We start from the raw sequence: 13278 nt of genomic DNA, 5'->3' as shown, positions 1-13278 counted from the left end.
TCCCCTGTGTGCTAGGTGGCTGTACTCACTGTGGTTGTCTTCGCTGTTGTTGGTGTTCATGGTGGAGCAGGATGTAAACCAACATTGGAAATATGTGCAGCTCAGGCTCCATGGTGGCATGGTTCTTCCCTGAGTCTCCACAGGTGAGTACTTTGACTTCTGAGATCTATTTACGCCAGGCTTTTGATGTCGTTGGTACCGCCCCAGAAAAGGTGGCGGATTGGACTGTAATAATACAGTGGGCAGAACATTGGCTTTCGCCTGGCTGTAGGCAGCTACCACCGTGGTGCCTGTTGATTCCGCCCTGGCAGTCGGTGTGTTAAAGTGTCCGTCTGTCTGAGCTCTTTCTGTCATGGTCATAATTTGGTGGTATTTACCGCCAGCTTGTTGGCGGTATTACCGCCACTTTATCGCCAACCGCCAGGGTTGTACTGAGGGCCTTAATGTACTAACATAGACAAAGCTAGCAACTTAGACAAGGAGGACCAGGAGGAGCGTACTGAAAGGGCTACAGTTGTAATATAGCGCCTCATGCTGACCAATACTAGCACTAGAATGTAGGTGGAAGGAAACACTGAAACAGCCAAAGCATTAGATAATTGAGGCAGACTCTATTAGGACACATCTGGACCTGTGGGAGAACAGGAGTAGACCTGCTGTCTCTGATGTAGGTGAAGACATGAAGGGTTGTACCTGCTCCAACTTGTAAATAGGACTGAGAAGTGGTCTCCGAGAGTCAGCTGGCTGACCTACTGTGAGTAAACAGGTGTAGTGTCTTGCATGATTTAGAACAGAACCTTTCTGGCTCCCAGTAGACTCTGTATCAGTGTGATGTAATGGCTAGAATGTAATGCAATGAAAGCTTGGTTTAAAATGTGGGAGTTCCCAGGTATACGCAGATGAATAAAGATGTGTGATTTACAGATCTGTGTGTTGCCTAGTCATTGCTTGGGGCCCAGGCTGAGGAAGACACTACAACAGGGGCACAGCAAGCTGCAATAAGCTTTTCCTTGAGTGGTCAGCTGCCCGTTTGTAATTGGACATTGCTGGTGGCCTCTGTTGGAGGGCATCCTTAAGGGCTTGGAAGCCTTATAGGTGACTAGGAGCTGCTCCAGCAAGTTTGAAAAGTTGGGTCTTGGAAAATATTTGGTCTTGCACAGCATCCAGAGCTTTAGGTGAAATCACAGCAAAGAAAACCAACTTCGGGAGGACTTCGCTGGATACAACCTTTAACCTTGCCCCCTGAAAAATTCTACTTCCACGAAAAAAATTGAAAAAGTCAGAAGGAAAACACTTTTACCCGGATTATCTGCTTGGTGTATCCGAGCTCTGCTCCATCCGTTTGAAATCACGACTAGGTCCTAGTCAATAACAAACAGTGACATCATAGTGATGCTTTCTGCCTTAAAACTTTTATAAAACATATCTTTGGTTCCCCGAATTGTACCTTAATTACTTTTGTGAGAGAAGTTTATTTTTTTTTCTTTTTTTTTAAATTGGTTGAGGGATATGTGTTGTGTTTTTGCTTTTTGACTGCTTTAGGAGTGCTAAATACATTAAACACATTTTAAGCTTAAGCTAAGCCTATTTGCTCTTTACAGTTGCTTTCATTGATTGAGCGCAGGCATATTTACTGAATTTTGGACCTTTTACTTAGGAAAGGGTTATATTGGGTGAGGTACTGAAGTCCGCACCACCTTGCCACTGCAAAGGACATGAAGGTTTTGGCCTCCCACTTAGGAGAAGAAATCGATCTTGCTCACCCAAGAGGGATTTTCTTTATATAGTCGAAGTTAGGGCTTTTGGGGAAGGGCTTCCCCATAAGCCTAAAGCTTCTTTTTTCGCTGAATACCGATCAGCACACTTGGCGCCCTAACATTATCACAGTAGAAAGTAAAAGCAGCTATTCAGCAAAGGAGTGGTGTCAAATACAGGAATGATGTGGGGCGTTGGTCACTGGCATCAGATCATAACAGCAAGCACCATATACTCATTCAGTCCCCTGGCTAAATCAAAACATATTCATAACAATTATTACATAAATTGCACACACTTCACATATAAATAATATTACATACTACAATATTTTAATGCACTCTATTTCAAACTTTGATATTATTGTCTATAATAAAACATAAATCTACTTACTGGCAACATTTTGCCCCACATTATTTTTGTAGTCATGATAGTTTGACCACGATACTACTGTATAGTTAAAGTACATTTTGGCGAAGATATTCAGGTACCACACCAAACACATGACATATAAATGTAAAGCCGATCTGAAATGGTATGTAAAACAAGAGGTCTGAAACCGTAGGAGGCATACAAGCATCAAGCCTAAAAAGTAGGCTACAACTGAACAGGGGCATTTACTCCTCTTAGATCGCATGATTGTGATTGGCATGAAAGTAATCAGCCAAATTTGAAAAAAAATAACAAGCTAATGGACAGGTGGGTGTGGATTACTCACCTAAAAAAGTTGCATTATAACTTTAGGAAATAAATGCCACTTTGAACTGCAACAGACAGGTTTTGCCATGTCCAAGCCTTCATGTTCAATTTCAGATTATTAAAAATTTAAGGTTATTAAAAATAAAAATTATGGTTCCGGGAGATCCTTGAAAAATGTTTAGACCAACAATATCTCATTGGTGAATGATCAAGTGCAGTATTCTTCTAGCTCTACTACTATATTCCTTCCCTAGTTGTTCTCGCTTTCTTTTCCCTTTACTCTATCCTTCTTTTTCATCTTCACTACCACTCCATTATTACCTTTACAGCATGTCTGTGACTTTTTCTAAGGAACTTCAAAGTATCGCAAGCAAACTTTACCCTCACTGTCACAATATCATAATATTTGATAGCCTTTCTTACCTGTTTTCTATTAGGGTTTATCAAGTAACCTAAATTCTCTCTTGTCCTTAGCTAGTGATCAACTGTATGTCATGTACTTACAGGAAGAACTAATTTATACCTGATTGTATGCTTTATCTTAATATCATTACTAATATCTGAAATAAACAAAGCTCAATCAGAAAAAAGTAAGACCATGCCTCCCTTTCCAGTAAGACCATGAGATTATTGTGGAAATGGTCTAAACATTGAGTGTAATCATCAGGGGCGGCCCCTCTAAGTGGGAGGAGGAGTATCATCCAACCAACAAAATGCCCCCCATAACAGAAAAATAAAATGGTAATAAAGTTTGTTTATTACCATTTTATTTTTCAACTCCCTGTCCTGAACTGAGTCCCAGGAAGGGGCATGGTAATTGCTGCGGAGTGGCAGCAGGGAGCTGTGCACTTGTTTAAAGTGCGCATGTCCCTTTGGCCAGCCGTCCGGCGATGGCCAGCCATACATGGGCACTTTAAACATCTCTAACTCAACTGTCTGGATACAAGTGGGTTAGAGAAAGCACAGGCCTCCAGCCCTCTGGTGAGCCTGCTCCCATCAATCCTGATGCTGGTTTCATGCTGGTTACCAGCATGAAACCAGGATTGGATTGTGTAGTTTCCTGTTTCCCCTGACGTCGCGCGTCAGAGCTGTGAGAGACAAGGCTCAATGCGAGAAGATCTTCACCAGGTAGCTGCCTTTTTTAAAAACTTTTATTTTTATTGTATTCCTCCCTCCTGCCCCAATCATTGTAAATAGGAGCTGGCTGCCACTGGTCATCATGTCTTACTTCTTCCACGAAACACTAATTTCATTATTTTAAAACATGAATATAACTGCTTCACAGAGAAACCAAATGGATTTGAGAAAGAACATAGTAGGAATTTGTATGAATACATGAAGAAAACAACTTACTTCATGACGAGGATGTAGAATGCATACATGAAGATCAGTATAAGGCTCTCCCACCTCAAAAAAGAAATTAAAAAAAATTAATAGTGAAGGTCTTATCTTTGTACTCAGCTTAAAGTGGCATGATGTGGACTGGTATTATGTCACTGAGACAAGTTAAGCAGGATTGTCAGCAGAATATAATTAAGTATTTGGGAAAGACTTTACCTACCAGGCTCGGTTACCACAGTGTGTACCAGAGTATCAGGCTTATGACATGACAAGAAAACCGACTATCATTAAAACATCAAGCTAAGCATATTTGTGAAAGTGTAAACCAAGTAACTTATCTTCTGTAATGACTTTTCTGGTAGATGTTCTAACTGCAGATTCCTCACCATACAATATTCCCCGGGAAGGTGGCGTTTCATGGTCCTGCTTCAACGTCCACTGTGTTGGAAGTCACATGCGTGATACCTATATAGGGGCCACACCGGTGCATTGACATTAAATTCTTTGTGATTATTTCCATAACAAAAACACTGTGCCTCGACTGATATACAGGTGACTGCTGTGCAGAAACTAACAAGGGTTTTTGGGTGAAGAGCCCATTTTGCATAACAAGGAGGATATGTGAGGTATTCGCAGTTAGATAAGAGTTTCTTTTGGAAAAAGCGTTAACAAAGGTAAGTAACTTGTTCTTCTGATAGAGACTTCTAACTGCAGATTTAGCACCTTAGAGTAGACCCCTAGGTTATACCACTCCAGAGGTGGGTCTGTGAACAGCTCAAACCAGGAAGTCCTGGAGGATCAAACATACATACCCATCTTGATGGACCTGACTGTCCAAGAAGTAGTTGTGGAGTGACTCTCATGTGGCAACTTAGCAGATGGCCAGGACAGGTACCCTGCATGCTAACACAGTAGTAGTGCCCTTGGCCCTGGTAGAATGGGGTTGCAACCCTGAGGAGAATATAACCCCAAGCAACACCTTCCCAGAGGTGGGTCTGTGAACGTGTCAAACATGGAAGTCCTGGAGGACTAAACATGCAAAATGCCCATGCTGATGAACATGACTGCCCAAGGTAGTGCTTCATGAACGGGTAGAGGGACACTCATGTGGCAGCTTGGCAGATGTCCAGGACAGGTACCCCACATGTTAACACTGAAGTAGTGGACTTGGCCTAGGTATAATGGGCCCGCAAGCCCTTAGGAGGCTGCAACCTAGCTAGCATGTGGCATATTTTGATGCAGAGTACAATCCATTGAAAGACGGACTGTTTCTGCACCATGTTGCCTTTTTTTCACTCAGGAAAACCCAATGAAATGCTGATCTTCCACCCAGTATTCTTTGGTTGATTGATGTAAAAAGAGAGGCCTTGTTTTGGGTCCAAACGATGGAGTCTGCCCACTTCCCTAGAAGGATAAGGTGTGGAGAAAAATGTTAATAGGGTGGTGCTTTGACCGACCTGGAAAGGGGTCACCAATTTTGGTTGAAAGGAGGCACGAGTCACTAACCCCTCTGGCTAATGTTATGGCCACCATGACTTCTGTCTAAAGGGTCAGTAGCCGCAGAAGACAGTTAAGAAGATGCTTGAATAGGGAACTCATAAAGAACATCAGAACTAGACTGAGGTCGCATTGGGGCATGACAAAAGGGGTAAGAGGAAACAGGTATTGCAAGCCCTTAAGGTAACATGTCACAACATGTATCTTAAACAGTGAGAACTGATCCAGCAGCCCCAAAACAGCTAAGATGGTGGAAAGATAACTTTGAACGGTGCCCAGGGTAATGTTTTGTCAGGCTACTGACGACACATACAATAGTATCTCCGATAAGGAGACAGAAAGATGTTCAGCATGACAGGAGAATCACCAATCCACAAATTTGTCCCAACATCAGGTGTATACAGTTTCAGTTGAGTGATGCCTGGTTGCCAATCTGACAATGCAGATTTCATGAGAAAGACCAAAAGCATCTATCTACTGCCGCTCAATCTCCACGCATGAAGGTGGAGTGGGTGCAGGTTCAGGTGTAAAATCCTGTCCTGTTGCTGCAATAGAACATTCTCTTGAAAGGGCAGCCTGCTCAGAGGACAAATGCTCATGCTCAGGAGTTCATTATACCAAACACTCCTTGCTCAGTCTACATCCACTTAGATGAATTGATCCTGATTGGTACTGATCTTCTTGAGAACCTGTGGCAGGAGCGGTTTCAGTGGAAAGGCATATAGGGGTCCCTGGTTTCAGTCTAAGTAGAGCGAGTCCCCAGAGCGAGAGTCCCTTTGGAAACTCCAACCCGCAGAAGTGCTGACACTGCATGTTCTTGGCGGTGGTGAATGGACAGAACCAAGGTTCTCCCCATTACCAGAAAAGGCCTTGCGTCACCTCCGGATGTTGACACCATTCATGATACACAAGGCATCAACAGCTGAGTTTGCCTTCCCTAGCATTCAGAGATCCTACCAGGTTCTGAACAACCAGGAAGATATCTTGGATCTCCATATAAGTCCAGAGGTGCAGAGCCTTGTGGCACAACATCCACAACCTCCCTCCGCACTATTTGTTACAACACCACATGATGGTTGTGTTGTCCATGAACCTCAAACTAGCCTTCCCTTGGTGGCTAAGAAGAACCTTCACTGCTAAGCAGATAGCTATCAGCTCTAGAAAAGTGATTTTGAAGTGACATTCCGCTGGAGATCAGAGTCTCCTGATGTCCAACTCTCCCAGGTGGCCGTCCCAATCCAGAAGTGATGTATCAGTCACCACTGTCAGCTCTGGGTGGGGAGGAGAGAGTGGTGTGTTGCTGATACACCTGCAGTCTGTCAACCACCACTGCAGATCCTTTGCAGTCTTCTCTCAAATATGAACTAGATCAGAGAGATTCCCCCCAGTGCTAGGCCCACTGTGACTTCAGATCTCACTGCAGATCCTCCATATGCTATTGAGCTTGCTTCACCAACAGGATGCAGGAAGCCATCAGACCCAGCAGGATCAGAGTCACTCTCACCAAAATCCAGGACTGAGGTTGAAACATCAGGATCATAGCCCCTGCTCCAGAGGGTAGGCACAGAACTGCAACCAGGGGTGTGGAATTCCTACAGCATTATTCCCAGGACAAATTGGCCCTCATTATGACTTCGGAGGTCTTCCAACCACCATATTACGAGTACTAAAGGATTCCTGACACAATTTGGGTGGAAATCCTCCAGTAGTCATGCTAGCAGTCGAAGGCGCATGGGTGGTTCCACCACCGGCCCGCTTCGCCAAAAGGACTCAGCCAGCCCTATTACCACCCGTAATATGGCCTGGCGGTGTCCTGATGTCCGGGCGCTGCCTGCGGTGGAAAAGCCTGTTCCCACTCCCTGCCGGACGACCTCCTCGCCGGACAAGGTAAGTCGATTGTCCAACAGGGAAGGGAGTGGGAGGGTTGGGGGGTGTTGTGGGTGCATGTATGAGTGGGTGTTGTCTGCATGTGTAAATGTAACTGTGTATGTGTGTGTATGCTTGTGTGAATGGGTGTATGATTGTTGAAGTGAGTGGTGTTGGAATGTTTGTGTGAATGCGAGTATGAGTGTGTGTGAGTGAATGTGAGTATAGATGCGTGTGAGTGAATGCGAGTATGGATAGCTGTGACTGAATGTGTGCATGTAAGTGTAGGTGAATGAGTGTATGCGGGTGTGTAAGAAAGTAGCCTCTTTCTAGCATGGTTACCCCCCTTTTTGGCCTGTTTGTGAGTGTTTGTCCGTGTGTTTTACTGTCTCACTGGGATCCTGCTAGCCAGGACCCCAGTGCTCATAGTTTAAAACCTACTTGTCAGTGTGATTTGCCTGTCTCACTGGGATCCTGCTAGCCAGGACCCCAGTGCTCATTGTGTGTGGCCTATGTGTGTTGTCAGTATGATTGACTGTGTCACTGAAGTTCTGCTAACCAGAACTCCAGTGCCTATGCTCTCTCTACTTACCAAATTTGTCACTACAGTTTAGTGACTCCATATTCCAATTTTGATTGGCACACTGGACCCCCCTAATACGTCTCTAGTATATGGTACCTAGGTACCCAGGGCATTGGGGTTCCAGGAAATCCTTATGGGCTGCAGAATTTCTTTTGCCACTCATAAGGAGCTCATACAACCCTTTCATCAGGACTGCCACTGCAGCCTGAGCGAAATAGTGCACACACTATTTCACAGCCATTTGTCACTGCACCAGGTAACTCATAAATCACCTATATGTCTAACCTTCATTTACTGAAGGATAGGTGCAAAGTTACTGTGTGTGAGGGCAACTTTGCACTAGCAAAGGTGCCCCCACGTTGTCCAGGGCCAAATCCCCAGACTTCGTGAGTGCGGGGACCCCATTATAAGCGTGCACTACATATATGTCAATACAGATATGTAGCTTCACAATGGTGACTCTGAATATGGCCATGTGAGGTGTCTAAGATCATGGAATTCACCCCCAATCCAAAGACGGTATTGGGGGGCCAATCCCATGCACCCTGGGTGCTCCAACATGGAGCCCCAGTACTGCCAAACCAGCTCTCTGAGATTTCCACTTCAGCCCCAGCTGCTGCCACCTCACAGACAGGTTTCCACCCTCCTGGGGATTGAGCAGCTCAATCCCAGGAAGACAGAACAATGCATTTCCTTTAGGAGAGGGGTGTTACACCCTCCCCCATTGCAAGTAGGTGTTACAGGCATGGAGGGGTATCCTCCCAGAGCTTCTGGAAATGCTTGAAGGGCACAAACTGTGCCCTCCTTGTATAATCCAGTCTGCACCGGTTCAGGGACCCCCAGTCCCCGCGCTGGCATGAAACTGGACAAAAGAAAGGGGAGTGACCACTCCCCTGTTCATCACCACCCCATGGGTGATGCCTAGAGCTCCTCCAGAGTCTCCCTGGCATTAGCCATCTTGGATTCCAAGGTGTGGGAACCCTCTGGAGACCTCTAATTGGCCAGTGCCAGCAGGTGATGTCAGAGACCCCTCCTGATAGGTGCATACCTGGGTAGGTAGCCAATCCTCCTCTCAGGGCTATTTAGGGTCTCTCCTATGGGTGTTTCCTCAGATTCAGTTTGCAAGACTCCTCCAGGACTCCTCTGCATCCTCTGCTTCAGCTTCTGACCGTCAGAGCAACCGCAGACTGCTCCAGGAACCGATGTACAACAAGGTATCCAGGACGACTCCTGTGACCTGTAACTTCAGCTCCAGCCAGCATTTGCAATAGTTTCCAAGGTTTGCACGCTGTGATGACTGTCTGCCTTCACCCTGAACCAGAAGAACGGAAGGAATCTCCAGTGGAGTGGCAAAGTCACTTCTCTGCTTCTGCAGGCCCCCTTCTGCGATGCAACCGGTACTCTGGGACTCCTTTCCTGACAACAAACGTGCTCCCTGGAACACAGGTGGTGGACCTAAGTGACCCAGAGTGTCCAAAGTTCCAGCTGTCCAAGTTTTGGTGGAGGTAAGAGCTTGCCTCCCCATGCTGCGACAGTAGCCCTGTGCCCCGTGTCTTCTGCAGCTCCTGGGCTTCTGCGCACTTCTTCCAAATGTTCTTAGTGCACAGCGTAGCCCAGGTCCCCAGCTCTCCATCCTGTGACGCACAGCTCTCTGGGTTCTTCTCTGGTGGCGTGGGACTTTCCAGTGTAGTGCTGCGACAACCGCACTTTGCATCTTCTTTGTCCTGTGTTCTGGGACTCCTGTGGGTGCTGCCTGGTCTTCCGATGGCTATCTGAAGTGCTGAGAGCCCCTCTGTCTCCTCAGTCCAAGTTTAGACCCCCAGGTCCCTCCTGGGTTCAGGCAGCTCCTTTTTGATGCAAACTGCGTACTTGCTTGATCCAAGGCTTGTTGGCGGAATCCAGCGTGGGACATCTCCTGCACCAACCAGTAACCTGCAGCCTTCTACTTTGGTGCACTTCTGTACTTTTCTTCTGACTGGAGAATCTACTCTTGCACCTTCTTCTAGGTTGGCAGGGGCTCCTATCCTTCCTGGACTCTTCTTCGACTTCTGAACTTGGTCTCCTCTCTCCACAGGTCTTCAGGTCCAGGAATCCATTATTTGTTGCTTACAGTCTTGCTTGGTTCTTGCAAAACCCTTCATTGTAGTGTGTCCTGAAGAAACTTGCTGTACTTTACTCCTGCTTTCCTGGGCTCTGGGGTGGAGTACTTTACTTACCTTTGGTGTTTCCTACACTTCCAGCACCCCTCTACACACTACATTTGCCTATGGGTGAATTCAACATTCGCAGTCTAGTATTTTAGTATATGGTTTGTGTTGCCCCTAGGCCCATTGCATTTTCTACTGTTTACACTATTCTATGACTGTTTACTTACCTGATTTTGGTTACATGTGTCTAGACCGTGTATAATACTTACCTCCAGAAGGGGTATTGCCTCTAAGGCATTTTTGGCCTTCTGTCACTAAAATAAAGTACCTTTCTTTTTGGTAACACTGAGTATTGTCTTTTGTTGTGTATAAGCACTGTGTAACTATAGCGGTATTGCAGGAGATTTGCATGTCTCCTAGTTCAGCCTAAGCTGCTCTGCTACAGCTACCTCTAGAAAGCCTAAGCTGCTAGAACACTGCCTACATTTCACTAAAATGTGATAACTGGACCTGGTATAAGTGTAAGTACCTTAGGTACCCACTACAAACCACGCCAGCCTCCTACAGGGTGTGTGTGGGTGTGTGTATGTGGGAGGGGGTGCTGGTATGGAATATTGAAGTGGGTGGGGGGGGGTGTTGTTCTGGGACGGGGTTTGGGAGGGAGGTGCTGTTCTGGAAGGGTAGGTGCTGTTCTGGAAGGAGTGTGCAGGGTACTGGTATGGAAGGGGGGCTGGAGGGGTACTGGATTTGCAGGGGGGCTGGTGGAATCATCTGTCGGTGACAGGAAATAAATTTCCTGTCACCAGTAGCCTTTCTGCCAAGGTTTTCGTGACAGTGCTACTGCAGTGGAAACCCTGACGGAAAGCCGACTCATTATACTGCCGGCGGTCGTCAGTGGACTGCCGGGTTGGAGATGCTAATCTACGGCCAGGCTGTCCAAACGCCCTGGTGGTAGAAGCAGGAATGTTGCGGGTTGGCAGAGGCCAACCCACCACACTCATAATGTGGCGGTCTTCACCGCCAGCGTGTTGGTGGTGAGATCACCACCTTGGCCCTGCCGGTCTTCGGACTGCCAGGGTCAATATGAGGGCCATTGCTTAGGTCAAGGAAAACAAGTTTCATGTTTATTTTGTCCTTGGGACAGGCAGGCCCAACCTCCTGCAGCACACACCCTTTGGATGACAGTTTACAGTACCACATTATGGAGCATGGAAGGTAATTGTCCGCAGTTGAGGTAATATTTGTGTTCATATGTTAATGCTGTTTGAATGTGTATCTATGGTTCAGTACTCACTACTGTAACAAACATTAGCAAAAATATTTTTTTGCCTCAAAGAGCAGACATTGACACAGTAGTTCCTGGCAATAAACAAAACTACTTTTTGTGCCTATATGCTCCTTGTGAAAGAGCAGATTGCTATCACTCACAGGAAAGCCAGCCGATAAAGAGTGAGATAGAATTTTTATAAAAACAAACGGTCTCGTTAACACCGGACCTAATTAGGGGCCCGATTGTTAAAGAAAGTCGCAACAGTGCACCCATGGTATATGTCTTTGTATTAGTGCAGATTTATGTATTTCATTAATTCACGAGAATTTACTGAAGTATATCAGGAAATCGCACTCCGAGAAAATATTTGTGAACTGTATTTCAGCATGAGCAAATATGCATGTGTAGATTTACTCTTGCAAACATCTTTTGAGTGTTTATAAGTTTACTTTCCCTCCGACCACTTTTTTCCAACCCTGGAAGTAGTTTTACTTCTGCCCTTGTCAGGAGTAAATATCCAACGTTTCTCAGTACAGGAAAAGATTAGCGAAAAGCTGATGAAAACTCTTAAAAAATGCAAGTAAGTAGGTGTGCACAGCCTCAAAAGGGCTTTAAAGACCTTGAACTTTTGTTTACCATTACCTCTAGCCCTGCATCTAGATCTGAGGAAAGGTGTCAAAATACGGAAATTGCTAGCATTCAAGCCATAGTATAGTATTAGCCATGCAAAATCAGAGGGGCTTTCAGAGCTCTTATATAATGAAACTGCTGCCATACTTTGTTCCTACTCTACGTGGCACCAAAGGAAGAAGAACATTTTGTTTACAGGACAAATATATTTATGAAGCAACCTGTCCCATAGACAAGTAGATATTTTATTAAATTTTACACCCCTATGCACCAGGTCCAGAATAGCTCCAATGTAAGGGAGAGTCTCAGAAGGAGTCAGATGTGACTTAAGCATGTTAATGGTGGAACCAAGAAAGTGCAGAAGGTTCACCATAGTCTGTAGGTAATTGACGACTGCCTGGGCTGAGCCCGCCTTCAACAGCCAGAAGTCAAATTAGGGAAAGACTGAGACCCCTGGCCTCCCCAGGTGTGCTGCAACCACTGCCATCGTTTTTGTGAACACGTGAGTGGCACTGGTGAGGCCAAAGGGGAGCAAAGTGGACTGGAAATGTGAATGTGAACGTGAACTGCAAGTAATGCCTATGAGCCTGAAGGACGGCAATATGGAAATATGTGTTCTGAAGGTCCAACGCTACCATCCAGTCTCCGGGCTCCAGGACAGACAGAACCTTAGCCAAGGTGAGCATCTTCGATTTCTCTTTCCATAGAAAGGCATTGAGAGGGCATAGATCTAGTATAGCATGGAGACCTCTATCCTTTTTCAGCGTCAGAAAAAAGTAGGAATAACAACCAGGCCCTACTTCTGAGCCGGGCACCCTCTCTATGGGTCCTCTGGCCAGCAGAGCCTATACTACCTGTCAGAGCAAAAAGAGATGGTTCTCCATCAGCCATTCTGATTACGGTAGCAAGGTTGGTGGGGTTCCAGAAAAAGAGATGGTTCTCTGTCGGCAAGGTTGGTGGGGTTACCAGAAATGGAAGGGCATAACCCCAGGGCATGATATGGAATGCCCAGTTGTTGGAGGTTATTGCTTGCCATTTAGGCATGTAGTGCCTCAACCAGCCACCATCAGGTTGGGTATGCTACGTTGCAGACCCATTAAAGAGGTTCAGAGGCTGCAACAGATGGAGGGGCGGACACTGGACATTATGCTGAGTGAGGGTTTTGCGTTCTCTGTGGGATCAGCGTCCCCGGCCATAATAGGACTGGCTTGCTGGCCTGAGGGGTAAGACTGTATTGTGGATGACCATGGGATCCTGCCTGTGGCCACAGAAGGGGAAAAAAGACTGTTGCTGGGAATCCAATGAAAGGTCTAGGGATCTAGTGATAACATGCTTCTCCTTGAAGCATTTAAGATCCATGTCAGCTGAGTCACCGAATAGGTGGGAGCCATCAAAGGACATGTCTATCAGAGATGATTACCCATCCCTCGAAAACCCAGTGGATCTCAACAAGGCATGGTCATGGAGAGCCACCGGGACGCCATGGCCCT

The 13278-nt window shown here is 46.0% G+C and overlaps 1 protein-coding gene across 1 annotated transcript in view; it reads right to left on the bottom strand.

The window, feature by feature from the left end:
* LOC138259754 (sodium/potassium/calcium exchanger 4-like) overlaps window positions 1-13278 on the bottom strand; it is a 505351-nt gene that overhangs the window by 246318 nt on the left and 245755 nt on the right. The window contains exon 7 of the mRNA XM_069207641.1: window positions 3808-3861. Coding sequence (XP_069063742.1) covers window positions 3808-3861 — 54 coding nt within the window. The remainder of the gene's footprint in view (window positions 1-3807; window positions 3862-13278) is intronic.

The sequence above is a fragment of the Pleurodeles waltl genome, chromosome 9 (assembly GCF_031143425.1).
Source record: "Pleurodeles waltl isolate 20211129_DDA chromosome 9, aPleWal1.hap1.20221129, whole genome shotgun sequence".
Classification (NCBI taxonomy): domain Eukaryota; kingdom Metazoa; phylum Chordata; class Amphibia; order Caudata; family Salamandridae; genus Pleurodeles; species Pleurodeles waltl.
Note: the sequence above shows the minus strand (reverse complement) of the source record. Positions and strands in the feature narration are given on the sequence as shown.